Source organism: Dama dama, chromosome 5, assembly GCF_033118175.1.
Source record: "Dama dama isolate Ldn47 chromosome 5, ASM3311817v1, whole genome shotgun sequence".
Taxonomy (NCBI): Eukaryota; Metazoa; Chordata; class Mammalia; order Artiodactyla; family Cervidae; genus Dama; species Dama dama.
Window position 1 is genome coordinate 94,077,265 of NC_083685.1, and position 17,995 is coordinate 94,095,259.

Sequence of the window (17,995 nt, forward strand, 5' to 3'; positions counted from 1 at the left end):
TTTTCTGAAAGGAAATCCCAGTGCTGTTGGACCACTTCCTTCCTCCTTTTCAGCAATGCTCCTGAGGTGATGTAAAGGGCATGGGGCAATTACTAAGCTTCAAACTCCCACAGGACCCCTGAGAGGGCTCTGAGGCTACCTGGGAAATACATAAATAGCACAAGTGCCCTTATAGCTCAGAGCTGGAAACCCTAGGGTTACTCTGGTGTTAGTGGGGTCCTGGTGTTAGTGAACAGAACACCCCCAATCTGCAGGCCTGTCCCGGAAGCAGGCAACCTGGACACAAGCCTATTATTACCTTCATTGCTCCACACAGGAACAGCCTCTGAGTACTCAAGCAGATTTTTCATGTGAATTTCCAATGATGTAGACCATGGAAGAAGAGGCCGACCTACACTGAAGAAGTAGGTCGTCCTTGATGAACACGGGCAGGAAGGTAAGCTCCCTCCACAGCTGGGGTGGAACACAAGCCCTAGTACAGCCCCCATGCACAATAGCAAACACTGCCCAAGCTGTCCTGGTGCAATGAGGACTGTGAAGGTAGATAAAGCATTCGCTCCATCTCTGAGATGTCAGGTCAAGAAGGGAGGAAAATACCTAAGCATTTGTTAATAAAAGCATAACAAAATCTTGACACTTGCTTAGTTTTTGAGGAAGGATGTTGTAAACCTAAAAGTCTCTTCCACCAGAAGACAAGAGATGCCCCAGGCAGTTTATGGGAGCTGCCTAAAATGAGGGGCACAGTAAATAGGTGATGGGGAAAACCAGGCAAGGTAGTTTCCCTGCAGGCTGGTATGCCCAGAAGGGCTCCACAGAGGCAGCAGGGGTGTTTATTTTTTATTGATTTATTTATGGCTGTCCTGGGTCTTTGTTTTCTCCAGTTGCGGTGAGCAGGGGCTACCCACTAGTTGCGCTGGTTGGGCTTCTCACTGCAGTGGCTTCTCTGGTTGCAGAGCGCAGGCTCTGGGGCACGCAGCCTTCAGTAGTCCCTGCACGTGGGCTTGTAGTTGCAGCTCCTGAGTTCTAGAGCACAAGCTCAGTAGTTGTGGTGTACAGGCTTAGCAGCTCTGCCATGCGTGGGGTCTTCCCGAATCAGGGATAGAACCCGTGTCTCTTGCATTGGCAGGCAGATTCTTAACCAATGAGCCACAACAGGGAAGCCAGGGAAGCCTAGCAGGGGAATTTAGAACCAGCACCCCTGCCCCCTGGACAGTGTGAAGGACAGTTTCTTTTACACACAGAAAAGTCCAAGGCAAATCTTCTAGGATGGCTGAGGATTTCATATTTTATTAACAGCCCCTGCAGGGAAACTCAGAAAGCTGGGCACTCTGAAAAAGGGAGTCTGTGTTTTGACTGAGAAATTCCTTCCCATGAGACTGATTCTTGGTATTGGGTGGCCCAAGCTTGGATGGGAATTGGGAATGTGCACCCTCTGTCAAGGCAAGGCTGGTCTGCTGTCAGTGCAAGCTTCTGGACTCCTTGAATGTAGGTTCCATGGGTATTGTACCCCTCCTTCTATCCACACAGGAATTCAGGGAAGCTGCCTCGTTGCTTCTCTTGTGTTTGTGGAACTCAGTTTTCTGAAGGAAAAATGGAGGCATTGAATTCTGCCTCCTCCAGTGTCCATGCCTTCATACGCTCACACATGGTTGATTTCTTGAACATTTCTTTGGTGCCAGGCATTATCTTAGACACTGAGGAAGCACATGGTGAACAGAACACACAGGGACCCTCAATCCCCAAAGGTTTCATTCCGGTGTTGAAGCCTGGACTTAATGAAATAGGTATTGTAAATTATAGTGGTGTTGAAAGAGGGATGTGAAGGTTGACATCGGAACACCCAGCAAGATGCAGGAAGCTGGAGATGTCCTCCTGGGGATGTTTGTGCTGGAATCTCATGGATGAGCAGGACTTGATGCAGGAACAGGTGGGGTAGAAGTGGTGCTGGAGAGTGTTCCAGGCAGAAGGAAGGATAACTGAGAACATCCAGTGGTGAGGACTGGGGGAAGGGTGATGTTGAGGGGATCTTGTGTGTTTACGAAGCTGATAAATATCATATTTGGTGCTAACAGAGCAGACAGTGTCAGATGGTAGTGTTGAGTGGACAGGTCACAGGGATATAGTCAAGATCAAGCAGGCACTGATGGAAGGAACTTGGGGCACCCAGGATGGCATCTGTTGGCCATCAGAGGAAGAGCATCAGGATGAACAGCTAGTTGGCCAGTAGGATGCTATTCAAACCCAACTGTCAGCTCTTCCTGGCCTTTCTCCCTTCTAAAGTACAGTATACCAGTGGCAGTAGGAGTCTCAAGAGTAAAGAGCAGATCCAGATTCTGCTACTGATCAGAGTATGACCTTGAGGCACCTCACTCAGCATCTTTGAACCTCAGTTTCCTCTTAGCCAAGGATGACAGCAGTGTCTGCTTCCAGTGGCCCTGGGAATTTAGGATGTTCTCGGGTCAGGGCTTCTGGTCAGTTCGGTTGCTTAGTCGTGTCCAACTCTTTGCGACCCCACGGTATGCAGCACACCAGGCTTCCCTGTCCATCACCAACTCCCGGAGCTTGCTCAAACTCACATCCATCAAGTCGGTGATGCCATCCAGCCATCTCATCCTCTGTCGTCCCCTTCTCCTCCCGCCTTCAATCTTTCCCAGCATCAGGGTCTTTTCCAATGAGTCAGTTCTTCGCATCAGGTGGCCAAAGGATTGGGCTTCTGGTAGGATGCACTGGATGGAGGTTCTGTTCCTTTAACACTGTCCCCCCCCCCCCCCCCCCCCCCGCCCCCCTTCCCCAGTATCCTTCCCTTCCTCTGCAGGGAGGCTCCAGTAGGAACCTGCTCTGCTGTTTGACTTTTTTTTTTTTTTAATTGCAGTGTAATTGCTTTACAATGTTGTGTTAGTTTGTGCTGTACAACAACATGAATCAGCTGTATTGCTCTTTGACTTTATGGGAGATGCTTTTTACTTGGGAGGTCTTGCTCTGAGCCTTGGAGTTAGACATGCAGCCTGGTGTGCTGCGACCTGCCCTGTCCAGGTGAGAGATCACTCCTTCCTGGTGTGTTGGGCCCTCCTCTTTCTGGCCTCTCTAGGCATCACTTACCCTCCTCCCGTCTTCCTGCTTCTGTGTGTTGCTCTTGGGGACACGTTACTGACAGACATGCTACATTGTACTTTTGATGTCCGTTTATTTCTACTTTCTTCCTTTCTTGGGGAAGGTAGAAAAAAAACTCCCCTTGTTCTTTGTGTTACTTGCACTGCCTCCCTGTGGGAGGCTGTGGTTCTGCATCCCTCTGCTGTGTTTTTACCGATGAAGTTGGATCACTGTAATGTGTGCCAGTTCCAAGCAAAAACTTTAAGAATTGCTGTGATGGGACTTCTCTGGTGGTTCAGTGGCTAAGAATCCATGGTCACAATCCAGGGGGCCTGGGTCTGATCCCTGGTCAGGGAACTAGATTCCACATGCCACAACTGAAGATCCTACGTGCCACAACAAAGACCCAGTGCTGCCAAGTAACTAAATATTAAAAAAAAAAAAAAGAATCACTGTGCATTTCCATAAGCTCCCTTGCTCTTTCCTTTTTTCCCTTATGAATGGCATGTCACAAAGATGGGCTGCTTCTTCAGCCTGGATCTCAAAATAAAGAAGATACACAAAGCAATGCTAGTCAGAGCCACACGCAACTTGCAGCTGACATGTAATGTACGTGCGTGCTCAATTGTGTCTGACTCTTTTGAGACCCCGTGGACTGTAACCAGCAAGGCTCCTCTGTCAGTGGAATTTCCCAGGCAAGATGACTGGAGTGGGTTGCCATTTCCTACTCCAGGAGATCTTCCCAACCCAGGGATTGAACCTGCGTCTCCTGTGTCTCCTGCATTGGCAGGTGGATTCTTTACCACTGAGCCATGTGGCAAACCCCGACATCCATCAAAAGTGAGGAAATAAGTCTTCGTTTTTGTAAGCCACTGATATTTGAGGGCAGTTCCTCTTGTGGTATTACCACGAGAAAAATGATTACTACAGCATTTTTTTTTTCTTTCTGGAATGTTGTTGGCTTAGACTTTCCATCTCTACCAGGGTAATTTTTGGTACATTTCATTCTCCAAAAGAAAATGTGAGTTTACAGTGGAGGAATCATTTCATTTGGAATTACACATTTGTTTGCATGGCCTCTTGCTAAATAGTATAGTGACTTTAAATAATTTGCTTTTTCAGTTTATATCCCCCTTGTCATTTCTTGTTTTGTCTATTTGTGGTTTTTCTCCCTACCCTCTCATTTTTTCTTGAGTAAGTTAGAAAGTGGCTTATCTCTTTTATTAAGTTTTTTTGAAGAAGTTAAAAAGTTTAAGAGCTTTATTGATATGCAATTCAATAAATAATATATAATATATATAATATAATTCACTCATTCAAAATATACAGTTCAATGACTTTTTATGTTCAGTATCCACTGAACCGTGCAGTAATCACAACAACCAATTTTACAACGTTTTCATCACCCCTGAAATGAAGCCGTACATTCCTTAGCTACCCTGCCCCAACTCGCCCATCCCTCCCAGCCTTAGGCAGCCACTAATCTGCTTTCTGTCTCTACAGATTTGCCTGTTAAGATGTTTCATATAAACTGAATCACACAATACATTGTTCTTTGTGTCTGGCTCCTTGCGCTTAGTATAATGTTTTCAAGATCCATCCATGTTGTTAGCATGTATGCGTTCTTCACTTCTTTTTATTGACAAACACTGATTGGTTGTATGGATATGCCACATTTTACTAATCCATTCACCAGTTCATGATCTTTTTCAGTTTTGGTCTATTATGAATGATGCTGCAATGAACATTTGTGTACACGTTTTTGTGTGGACATATGTTTTCATTTCTCTTGGGTATATACGTGAGAGTGATATTGCTGGGTCATATGAAAATTCTTCTTTTAGCCTTTTGAGAAACTTCCACACTGTTTTCCAAAGATACAGAACTATTTTACATTCCCATGAACAGTTTTTAAGGATCCCAATTTCTCCATATCTTTGACAACACTTGTTATCTGATTTATTGATTCTAGTCATTCTAGAGGATGTGACGTGCCATCTTGTGATTTTGATGTGTATTAACTTGAAGCCCAGTAGTATTGAACATATTTTGTATGCTTATTGCTCATTTGTATACCTTCTTTGGAGAAATGTCTATTAGGATCCTTTACTCGTTTTAAATTTGGGTTAATTTTCTTTTTATTATTGAACTGTAATTGTTTTTTTGTATTCTAGATAAAAATCTCTGATCAAAAAATAAAATAAAAAAAAATCTCTGATCAGTGCTCGCTTTGACAGCACATATACTAAAATTGGAATCATATGGAGAAGATTATCATGACCCCTGTGCAGGGATGACATACAAATTTGTGAAGTGTTTCATATTTTTAAAAAGATATCTCTCCAGTATGGCAAAATAAATTGAAAATTGGCATAGTGTATCTTTGGAAAATGAAATATTATAAAATATTTTATTTATTCACTTATTCTTTAAAGATGATATATTAAGCACCTACTGTTTATTCATTAATCCAATAAATGTTTATCAAGCCCACACACAAAAATCTCTGATCAGATATATGATTGGCAAGAATTTTCTCCCATTCTGTGGATTGTCTTCTCACATTCCTGATGGCATACAAATGCTTTAAGAGCTTATGTATATTTACATATGGAAGGAACTATCCTAAAGGCAATCAGTCCTGAATATTCATTGGAAGGACTGATTCTGAAGCTGAAACTCCAATACTTTGGCCACCTGATTTGAAGAACTAACTCATTTGAAAAGACCCTGATGCTGGGAAAAATTAAAGGTGAGAGGAGGAAAGGGGGGGGGGGTGCGGTGACAGAGGATGAGATGGTTGGATGGCATCACCAACTCAATGGACATGAGTTTGAGTAAACTCCGGGAGTTGGTGATGGACAGGGAGGCCTGGAATGCTGCAGTCCATGGGGTCGCAAAGAGTCGGACACGACTGAGTGACTAAACTGAACTGAACATATGGAAGAGTCCCATAATTGTCCAACTGAGCCTGTGAAAGGGGAAATCGATTTAATTTTGGAAGTATATTAAAAAGGTCACTTAATGAACACAGCTAAAATCTGCAGCCTAGTCTTTTTCTGTAACAAAGGTGATGTTTTCCCCTCCACCTGACGGACCGACTCCTTGTCTGGCCCTCTGTTGGTTTCACAGATGGGACAGGAGCGGGGTTTTCATGTACTGGACCTACTCAGGTACTGACGTCACTTTCTACTCAAGTAGCTTTGTGTGCGTGCTTAGTTGCTCAGTCATGTCTGACTCTTTGTGACCCCATGGCCTGTAGCCCACCAGGCTTCTTGGTCCATGGGATTCTCCAGGCAAGAATGCTGGAGTGGGTTGTCATGCCCTCCTCCAGGAAATCTTCCTGACCCAGGGATTGAACCCAGGTCTCCTGCATTGCAGGCAGATTCTTTACTGACTGAGTCTTAGTGGCTCTTTATAACATCCAGAATTAAGTTCCAGATCCTTTACCTTCCAGTACAGATATTTCCTAATTTGGCCCTCAGCTCCCTTTCCAGCGTTTACCTCAGCCTGCAGTCCCTCCTCCACCTTATACTCAAACTTCCAGCTCCCTAGCCAGCTGACAAGATCCAAAAGTACATTTAGAGCCCAGAAAGCCTTCCTTTTCTGCCTCAGTCTGCTTTGTATTAGAGGGGTGTGTGTGTGTGTGTGTGTGTGTGTGTGTGTGTGTGTGTGTGTGTGAATACATCCAACCAGGTTTTGAGACTTTAGAAACTAAAGTTTCTTATGATTGGGGATTATGATTTCTTCTTTGTTGTTATAGATAACTTGAGTTATCTTAAATCTATTCACTAAATAGCTATTTGATTATTAAATTGGTTTCTGGTGGAATAGATAATAGGGCTTCCCTGGTGACTTGAGTGGTAAAGAACTCGCCTGCCAATGCAAGAGATGTGGGTTTGATCCCTGGGTCGGGAAGATCCCCTGGAGGAAGAAATAGCAACCCACTCTAGTATTCTTGCGTGGAAAATTCTATGGACAGAAGAGCCTGGCAGGATACAATCCATAGCGTCACAAAGAGTTGGACACAACTGGGCGACTGAACGTGCACACACTAGAATAGATACTAGACTGTGTCTTCAGAATGTTGACTTTTGGACATGATAGACCAGGCCAGGTGAAGTCTGGTGTCTGAGAGTGATTTGAAGGCAGCTGAATGGTGGTGGTAGGGGGGAGAACTCTGAATAAAAATTTTATAGAATTTTAAAAATAAACAGTTATGTATATCCCATTAAATTGAAGTTTTTCTAAATTTAAGGATTATCATTGTCTTATTTATCTAGCACTCTACCAGGTCCAGAATTAGCACCTAATATCTGTGGAATGAATGAAGGGTTCTAGACTTTCCAGTGAATACAGCTGAAGAAGAAACTACAACTAAAGAAATTTGGGACAGAAAAGCATATAGAGAAATAAACCAAGAAATCTAGTTTAATTTCCTTAAATTGTGTTTCTTACACTTCCTAGAATATTGTATCTAGTAGATTTCATTAAAAATGTTTAGTGCACATAGTATGTGATCAATACAAGTAAATTAAGATCATTTTTGTTTTTCTTCTCTAGAACTAAGAGACTGGCACATTTATGGATCGTGTAGAGTGTAATATGCTTAGAGAGAGTTAATGGGTCTCATCCAAAGTTCCTTTCTCTGACTTCTGGGCTTATGGCAGGAGGGAACCAGAGCAGCGTCTTTGAGTTCCTCCTCTGGGGTCTCTCTGAGCGGCCAGAGCAGCAGCACAGGCTCTTCCTGCTATTCTTGTGGATGTACTTGGTCACGGTGGCTGGGAACCTACTCATCATCCTGGCCATTGGCACTGACATGCGTCTTCACACACCCATGTACTTCTTGCTTGCCAGCCTGTCCTGTGCAGACATCCTTTTCACCTCCACCACCATCCCCAAGGCCCTAGTCAACATCCAGACCCAGAACAGGTCCATTTCTTATGTGGAGTGTCTGACTCAGCTCTACTTTTTCTTGACATTTGGGGACATGGACATATTTCTACTGGCTACAATGGCCTATGACCGCTATGTGGCCATCTGCCACCCTCTCCACTACGCCATGGTCATGAGCCGCCAGTGTTGCATCATCCTGGTTACTGCCTGCTGGACCCTTACGAGTCTTGTTGCCATGACACACACATTCCTCATATTCCGACTTTCCTTCTGCTCTAAGAAGATCATTCCCAACTTCTTCTGTGATCTGGGACCCCTGATGAAGGTGTCTTGCTCTGACACTCAGGTCAATGAGCTTGTGCTCCTCTTCTTGGGGGGAGCAGTCATTTTAATCCCCTTTGGGCTCATTCTGGTCTCTTATATCCGCATTGTTTCAGCCATCCTCAGGGTCCCCTCTGCCCAAGGAAGGTACAAGGCCTTCTCTACCTGTGGATCCCACCTTGCTGTTGTTGCCTTGTTCTTTGGGACTGTGATCAGGGCTTATCTGTGTCCCTCCTCCTCTTCCCCCAATTCAATAGAAGAGGATACGGCAGCTGCTGTTATGTACACTGTGGTGACTCCTCTGCTAAACCCCTTCATTTATAGCCTGCGGAACAAGGACATGAAGGGGGCCCTGGGGAGACTTCTCAGGGGCAAAGTCTCCTTCTCTTGTGGTCAGTGACCTTACAGAGAAACTGCAGGTGTCCTTTGTCCCCTCAGTGAGGAACATCACGGAAATTTCTACCTCAAGTGTCTCACTTCTAAATCCCACGTACATACCTTATTGCCACTCCCTTCCCCTGCCTCTCCACCATGCGTTTGATATTATTGAAGAAAATCAAGACTTTGCATCTTTCTTTAAAGTTAAGAGTTGCTTTTATCACTTATTTGCTTATAAAATGACTTTTCACAGGAGTGAATGTCTTTTGCAATGTTCATAATTCTAAAAGTTTGCATAACCACTTACATTAATTTATCAAAAGTTGACCATTCACTTTGCTGTACAACAGAAACTAACACAACGTTGTAAAGCAACTTATTCTCTGATTAAAAAAAGAAGATTGATCAGTGAAGTTATGAAAGTAGTTCATGATCTAAATATTAGCAAGTCAATATTGGGTGGCAAAGAGGTCAATATTGGGTGGCAAAGAGTTTACAACTTTCAGTGAACAGGTATATTTTTTCCTATAAAAAGAGGAAATTACACAAATATTACATGAAGGTTAAGAATGAAACATCCTTGTGACCATTAAAACAAAGCTGTCAGCAATACAGGAATTATCTATGTTATTTTCAGTGAACAGGCTTATGAACAGTTTATCATGAGAAAATAAGGGAACCTTGTGTCCCCTCAAAGTTCTTTCTGTTGAAATGTGTGCCCTCTAGTCTCACCCAAGACTGAGTCAAAGACAATTGGAACTTATGATTTTTATTTCTTCAGCATAAATTCACAAGTCCAGATGAAGACCAAGAGTGAGTGCAAAGGCATTGTCTAAAGTCAAGGCCATGGAACAAATTCATCACAGTTTCATAAGGAAAGTGAGTCCTGAGTGGTTCCCAGGAGACCCAGATCCTAACATAAGTACCTCCATTTACTTTGTATAAGTCTAGTCTTCTCATCTGTGGAATGAAATTATTGGTATTTTCCTGCCTACTTAACCAGAATTTTGTAGGGAAAATGATAATGGTTTGGCTATTATAAGAGAGAAGCTCTAAATAATTGTAGCTTTAAAAAAATTGAGCATTTATTTTCCTCTTGTGTACAGATAAACAGTCTAAGGATATGTTGATTACATAATCATCAAAGATCCAGGCTGCCTCTCTTGGTTCTCTGGCAATCTTAAAAAATGATTCCAGGGATTTCCATGGTGGTCCAGTGGCTAAGACTCTGCACTCCCAGTGTAGGGAGCCTAGGTTGGATCCCTGGTCAGAGAACTAGATCCCACATGCCACATTTAGAAGGTCCCGCATGCTGAAACTGAGACCCAATGCAGACAAATAAATATTTAAAAAAAAAAAAGAATGACTCCATATTATGGGCCAAGGTGACTGTTAAACTTCTGATAATAAGTCTTTATTTTAACCAATAGGAAAGAGGAAAGGTCACCTGAGGAATGCACACACCTCTTCCCTTTATATCCTGTTGGCCAGAACTTGATCACTGGCCTCAACTGGCTGCAGTTGAGCCTGGGAAATGTATTCATTATCCTTGGTGCCCATATGCCCTGCTAACATTATATTAGTATGGAAGAAGCAAAAACCTTGTATCAGGGGAAAATCAGTTACCTTTGCTACAATGGGGTGCCATGATGGCAGTTAAAAACCTTGCTAGCATGAAGAGCTGATGAAAACAAGTGAGCACTCATTTGGCCACTCTTTAAATCTTTTAAGGCTTTTGAAATACAAACTAAGAAGATACTTTCTTCCTAGTGCTCATAGAAGTTTTCCCATGGAGTGGCAGAAATGAGAATGGCTGATAATTGTGTGGTGTCTGAGACATTCTTTTCTTTTTTGTTTGTTTGTTTGTTTTTATTTATTTTTTTCTTATTAGTTGGAGGCCAATCACTTCACAACATTTCAGTGGGTTTTGTCATACATTAATATGAATCAGCCATGGATTTACACGTGTTCCCCATCCCGATCCCCGCTCCCACCTCCCTCTCCACCCTATTCCCCTGGGTCTTCCCAGTGCACCAGGCCGGAGCACTTGTCTCATGCATCCCACCTGGGCTGGTGATCTGTTTCACCATAGACAGTATACATGCTGTTCTTTTGAAATATCCCACCCTCACATTCTCCCACAGAGTTCAAAAGTCTGTTCTGTATTTCTGTGTCTCTTTTTCTGTTTTGCATATAGGGTTATCGTTACCATCTTTCTAAATTCCATATATATGTGTTAGTATGCTGTAATGTTCTTTATCTTTCTGGCTTACTTCACTCTGTATAAGGGGCTCCAGCTTCATCCATCTCATTAGGACTGGTTCAAATGAATTCTTTTTAATGGCTGAGTAATATTCCATGGTGTATAGGTACCACAGCTTCCTTATCCATTCATCTGCTGATGGGCATCTAGGTTGCTTCCATGTTCTGGCTATTATAAACAGTGCTGTGCTGAACATTGGGGTGCACGTGTCTCTTTCAGATCTGGTTTCCTCAGTGTGTATGCCCAGAAGTGGTATTGCTGGGTCATATGGCAGTTCTATTTCCAGTTTTTTAAGAAATCTCCACACTGTTTTCCATAGCGGCTGTACTAGTTTGCATTCCCACCAACAGTGTAAGAGGGTTCCCTTTTCTCCACACCCTCTCCAGCATTTATTGCTTGTAGACTTTTGGATAGCAGCCATCCTGACTGGCGTGTAATGGTACCTCATTGTGGTTTTGATTTGCATTTCTCTGATAATGAGTGATGTTGAGCATCTTTTCATGTGTTTGTTAGCCATCTGTATGTCTTCTTTGGAGAAATGTCTGTTTAGTTCTTTGGCCCATTTTTTGATTGGGTCATTTATTTTTCTGGAATTGAGCTGCAGGAGTTGCTTGTATATTTTTGAGATTAATCCTTTGTCTGTTTCTTCATTTGCTATTATTTTCTCCCAATCTGAGGGCTGTCTTTTCACCTTACTTATAGTTTCCTTTGTTGTGCAAAAGCTTTTAAGTTTCATTAGGTCCCATTTGTTTATTTTTGCTTTTATTTCCAATATTCTGGGAGGTGGGTCATAGAGGATCTTGCTGTGATTTATGAGACATTCTTTTCTTATCAAGAAAGAACTACAGTTGAAAACAAATGACCTAAGTATCCAGACTAATAAGTTGGAGACAGAGCAACAAGAGTAATCCTAAAGAAACAAGGAAGAGAAAAAAAGATAGTGAAAGAAATCAGTAAAATAAAGAATTGCAAAACAGTATTCAACAAACTAAAAAGCTGTCTCTGGAAAGGTTGATAAACAGATTTCTAGCAAGACTGACCAAGAAAAAATAGGATAATACTGTGCACATTATTCCAATAAGTTACATAAAATGGGTCAATTCCCTAAAAGAAACATACTACAAAAGCTTACTCAGAAGAAAGATATAGCCTGAAATTTAGTGCTATTAAAGAAATTGTGTTTGTAGTTAAAACATTCTAATGAAGAACATCCAGGCTCAGGTGCTTTTGTTGGAGAATTAAAATCTTTAAGGAATAAATAATACAAATTCTATTCAGTCTTCTAGAAACAGAAAAGGAGAGACCATTTTACAGCTAAATTTATGAGGCAAAAGTATTGAAACCAAAACCAAAACCAAACAAAACAAAACCAGTAAAGAATACTGGAAATGAATATCCCTCATGATCACAGACACAAAAATCTTAAGCAAAATATTATAAAGTAGAACTTAGCAAATTTACAATTTTACTTAAAAAAATTAATATATGCCGACCAAGTAGAGTTTATCCTCAGAATGTAAGGCACATTCAAAATTAAAAAGTCAATAATTTAATTAACCATATTGTAAGATTTAAGAAGAAAAAATCCCATAGAATTATCTCAATAGAGACAGAAAAAGTCTTTGACAAAATTAATCATTCATTCATGATAGTAATTCTAGAAATAGGAGGGGAGTTCTTGAACCTGATGAAGAGCATCTTAAAAATGGCATCTTTAAAAATCTAATGTATTTAATGGTGAAAGACCAAATGCTTTATCTCTAAGACTAGAAACAGACAACAATGTCATCTATCATCGTTTCTATCCAACATACTGGAAATCCTGGGCTGTGCAATAAGGCAAGAAAAAGGAAGTCATATAATTGGAAAGCAAAAGTAAAACTGTCTCTTTTGGCAGATAATGTGATTGTTCAGGTAGAAAATCCCAAGGAAGCTGTAAACAGCAGATCTTGAGACAATTGTTAAAATGCTGGCACTTTGTTTAGTAGGTACAAACCTTTCTCAGGATGGTGAGGAAGAAAGGGAAGAAAGGCAAGGAAAAATGTGAAGAACTGTAGTGTGTGATCCATTAATGTACTGATAGTTGCTTCACAACAAGCTGCAAAGAGAAATAGTAAGTCATTCCACTTATAAGTGAGTTTGGCACAGAGAATTTATTTAGAGGGTTAGCAAGGGGAAACTGCACCGCAGAGTAATCCACAGGAGGGAGAAAGGAGAGGGAATTTTTCTGTCCAGAGTCCTCCTATCTTCTGTTTTCCATTGAAATTTCACCCGCATGATGCTCTCTTCCTCAAACTATAGAGCATGTTGTTTGGCCCCTCAGCACTTGAAGTTAGATTCTATGTCTGATTCTTGACATTTCATCCAAGTCTGTAAGTTGAACTTAAAATAGTTTGGCTGAACTCAGAATAGTTTGGCTTAGTACAAAGCCTTTCAGAAAGTTGAGGGAAGTCTACGGCCATACCACCCTGAACACGCCCGATCTCGTCTGATCTCGGAAGCTAAGCAGGGTCGGGCCTGGTTAGTACTTGGATGGGAGAAAGTTGAGGGAAGAGCTTCCAGGCAGGAGGAAAGCAAAGGCAAAAGCTCTGAGATGACAGAATTTTGTGAATTTGAGAACTGAAAGAAAGCCAAGATGGCAGATGTTTTGGGAATCAAAGAAAGCAAGTGACACTGGTTGAGGTTGCCGATTACATCTAGGAGCAAGACCAGAGAAGCATCTAGGCTGTTTTTCATTTTTCTAATTTTAATAACACATTTTTGAAATGATTTAAGCAGGAAAGTGATCAGGTTTAACTTAAACATTAAGAGAAATACTCTGGTGAGGGTAAGAAATGCATTGGAAAGAGATAAGAGAAGCAGGGGTGTCCATAGAGCAGGGAGAATGAATCATAAAAGTAGTGTTCATGCAAAAGTTAAGGAACCTAATGGGCTTAATCCCTGGTCCTGGAAGATTCCAGGGCAACTCCGCCCATGGGCCACAACTACTGAGCCTGCGCTCTAGGCCTGTTCTCCACGACAAGAGGAGCCCTACAATGAGAAGCCTGCGCTCCGCAACAAAGAGTAGCCACCACTCGCTGCAGCTAGAGAAAGCCTGTGCACGCAGTGAAGACCCAGCACAGCCAAAAATAAACAAACAAAGCTTTAAAAGAAAAGAGAGAGAGACAATGAGATCTACTGCATAGTATTATTTATATATATAACCATTTGTTGTTGTTGTTTAGTTACTAAGTTGTGTCCAATTCTTTTGAGACCCTATGGATTGTAGCCCACCAGGCTCTTCTGTCCATGGGATTCTCCAGGCAAGAATACTGGATTGGGTTGCCATTTCCTTCTCCAGGGGAGCTTTCCGACCCAGGGATCAAACCCACGTCTCCTGCGTTGTCAGGCTGATTCTTTACCATTGAGCCACCAGGGAAGCCCAGTATATAAACATACAGACATACAACACACAGATGTATAAAACATGTGTTCTTTGAGGATGTATGCATCCTTGAATGAGGATACATATGTGGAGGAAGAGGAAGGGAGTAGAAATTGGAGGTAATGAAAGACAGTAAAGCCAGAGAGATGCTTTCTGAGGACTAGTGGGGATAATATTCACAAACCAAGGCATATGATTTACTCAAGTGTGCACCCACAGAAACAAAAATCAAAACAACAGCAGCCACCCACTTCCCGACCCACTCGCCTCATAGTGACCCATGTCTAGGAGGGGAAAGAGCAGAGATGGGGCCTCACTTTGCTTCGGAGGGTAATGATAACTTGCTGTTCTGAGGGCTTCCGGGACCAGGTTCTCTGAGAGACCTTTGAAATAACCAGAATTTTTACTCACTAAGTGGGCTGAATGTGACTGCGGAGACCTTCTCTAGTAATTAATTCAGCATCTAAGTCAGGGAACCTGAAGCCTAGAGGAAGCAGAACCTCCCCGGAGCCTCATTAGTTAGGAAACAGTTGGGAGTATCAAGGCAGTCTCATAACTGATTCTGCTGGGATGCGCTATCAAGGCAGTCTCATAACTGATTTTGCTGGGATGCGCCCGATTCAACGTTTCAGCCTAATTTCTCATTTCCCTGGGGAACTTCATGGAGCCAGGTCCTGTCTCTGGGCTCTGAGAGAATCCAGGCTGAGAGTTCTTGCTATTTTTCCTTTGCATAAGTTCATGTCTTGATCCCAGGAAAGCTAGATACCGAACTTTTACCATGTCCGATACAGCTCTGTGCCCTCTGCTCCCAGGGCAGGGGTGAACACCTATTAGGTATCAATAAATGTCTATGGACTAACAGTGATTAACAGTGATTGACAGCAAGGACCTTGAGATTGTCCTTAATATTTTTTTGAATTGCTCAGAGAAGCATGTGTCATATTCTGCAAATGCACTTGAACAGTTAATGTTCATAGAGTTTGGTGAGGTGACTCTTGTTTCTCTGTCTTGCCTCTAGAGACTTTTAAAGTCCTGGTGGTCAGAAAGTATGTTTCAGGATCTGTGTATGTCAGATTTATCCAAAGGTATGATGCTCTGAGGAGCTCCAGTGCCACCTTCTCAGACACCGTTAAAGAAACTCCAAAATCCTGAATTTACTCACTGAGCAAGCTGTTGGGGCCATTGTTGTTGCTTTTGTTATTGCTCATTTGTCCAGTGATGTCTGACTCTTTGTTACCCCATGGACTGCAGCACGCCAGTCATATCTTTTTGGCCTTTTATACAGTTCATGAGGTTCTCATGGCAAGTATAGTAGGATGGCTTGCCATTCGCTCCTCCAGTGGATCACGTTTTGTCAGAACTCTCTGCTAGGACCCGTCCATCTTGGGTGACCCTACACAGCATGGCTCATAGCTTCATTGAGTTTTTTTTTTTTTTTTTCATTGAGTTTTATACATGCCCCTTCACCAAGACAAGGCAGAGATCCACGAAGGGGTTTTGGGGCCATCGTAGTTTCTTAATGATTAACATCTGAGCTGAGGAGCATGGAGGAAGCCAAATCTTGAAAAGTGAAAGTGTTAGTCGCTCAGTTGTGTCTGCCTCTTTGCGACCCTGTGGACTATTGCTCTCCAGGCTCCTCTGTCCCTGGAATTCTCCAGGCAAGAATATTCGGGGAATCTTCTGACTCAGGGATCAAACCTGTATCTTCTGCCTTTCAGGCAGATTCTTTACCGTCTGAGCCACCAGGGAAGTCAAACCTTACTGGAGCCTTAATCAAATAATCTTCTAATTGTTGTTACTATTTATTTGCTAAGTCATGTCCAAGTCTTTGCAACCCCCTGGACTGCAGCACACCAGGCTTTCCTGTCCTTCATTATCTCCTGGAGTTTGCTCAAACTCATTTTGAGTCAGTGATGCCATCCAACCACTTCATCCTCTGTTGTCCCCTTTTCCTCCTGCCTTTAATCTTTCCCAGCATCAGGGTCTTTTCCAGTGAGTCAGCTTTTCACATGAGGTAGCCAAAGGGTTGGAGCTTCAGTTTCAGCATCAGCCTTTCCAATGAGTATTCAGGGTTAATTTCCTTTAGGACTGACTCGTTTGATCTCCTTGCAGCCCAAGGGACTCTCAAGAATCTCCTAGTAAGCAAACATTACTAATGTCTTCGAGGCATGTCTAGATGTGCTAAAGTCTTGGACTGGGCCCTGGGGACATTGAGAGGAGTGTGCGGTGCTAACCCAGGTGGAGCTCTAGAACCTCAGTCCAGTGGGAAACAGGGAAACAGACAAAAATCACCTTCAATCCCTGTCACCCATAGACACTTGCATGCAACATATTGGTATATTTACATCTAATATTTTTCTGTTTTCCTTCTTGTTGTCATTATAAGAAATTTCCCATGCCATAAGCACAGTGTAAGCACAATAACATAAGCAAATAAAATAACATGAGCAAATAAAATGAGCAAATAAAAGCAAATAAACAAAAACATAAGCACAATATTCCACCTGTTATAGGTACTATCATATTTCCAAATTGATAGGCATTTAGGCTCTTTTGATTTGATTATTATTTTTTAAATTAAAAAATTTTGTGATAAAAAACCACATGGCCTAAAATTTACACTCTTGACCATTTATGTTTTGTTTTAATTATTTTTTTTATTGAAGGATATATTGTTCATGTATAATGTTATGTAAGTTATGAGTGTATGACATAGTGATTCACAATTTTTAAAGGTTATAGTCCGTTTATAGTTACTATAAAATATTGGCTATATCCCCTAGGTTGTATAGGCTCCTTTTATTTGAAAAAATTATAAATAATATCATGACAAGTATTTTTTTTTTTATAAAGCTGATTCCATTTTGGATAGTTTACTAGGATGTAAATCTTTAGAAGTGGAATTATTGGATCAAATTATATGAACACTAAGATTGTTTAATATCTTATTTTTAATTAATTATTTTTATTTTTGACTGCCTTGGGTCTTCGTTGTGGCCCGTTTGTTTTCTCTAGTTGTGGGGAGCTACTCGTCATTACCGTGCTTGGGTTTCTCATTGCAGTGGCTTCTCTTGTTGCAGAGCATAGGATCTAGGACATGTGTGCTCAGTAGTCATGGATCATGGGCTTAGTTACCTCAAGGCATGTGGAATCTTCCCAGACTAGGGTTCAAACCCATGCCCCCTGCATTAACAGGTGAATTCTTAACCACTGGACCACCAGCAAAGTCCTAATATCTTATTTTTAAAATAATAGTTATAAAATTAATAATGTATTGAATAAAATTAAGGCCTGATCTTAATGATTTGATACATACACCTACAGGATTCTCTGATACTATACAAACCTCTTGCATTTGGCAGAGCATCAAAGACAGGGAGGGAAGTGGAAAAACTTTATAGTGGAAAAAAAAAGGGGATAGTTTTAGGTGTGCCCTGGACTGGGGGTTGGTGGCAGAGGAGAGATGGGAGTAAGCTTATTTTTTTTCCTGTTTCCATATAGTGCTATCCAGAATCTCCCAATATTATGTTCAACAGTGGTGGTGTGAGTAAGCATTTTCTCAGTCCTGTTCTCAGAGAGGAGAAGATGACAGAGAGGACTTCATATTCCCATCTTAAATCCAC

At 41.8% G+C, this 17,995-nt stretch overlaps 2 protein-coding genes and 1 non-coding gene across 3 annotated transcripts in view; all 3 read left to right on the forward strand.

Annotated features, from left to right (window-relative positions):
* The window catches only part of LOC133055933 (olfactory receptor 1L4), a 192,585-nt gene that overhangs the window by 90,668 nt on the left and 83,922 nt on the right, over nucleotides 1-17,995 (forward strand). The gene's annotated exons all lie outside the window — the stretch shown is intronic.
* Nucleotides 5,312-5,418, forward strand: LOC133058089 (U6 spliceosomal RNA). The gene has a single exon (XR_009693213.1). It is a non-coding gene; the product is annotated as a U6 spliceosomal RNA (small nuclear RNA).
* LOC133055926 (olfactory receptor 1P1-like) lies at nucleotides 7,748-8,707 on the forward strand. Its single transcript, XM_061141004.1, has one exon. The coding sequence runs from the start codon at nucleotides 7,754-7,756 to the stop codon at nucleotides 8,705-8,707; it is 954 nt and encodes a 317-aa protein (XP_060996987.1). The 5' UTR covers nucleotides 7,748-7,753.

Excerpts from the sequence above, each read along its gene's own strand:
- LOC133055926 (XM_061141004.1), top strand. The coding sequence starts at position 7,754 with ATGGCAGGAGGGAACCAGAGCAGCGTCTTTGAGTTCCTCCTCTGGGGT.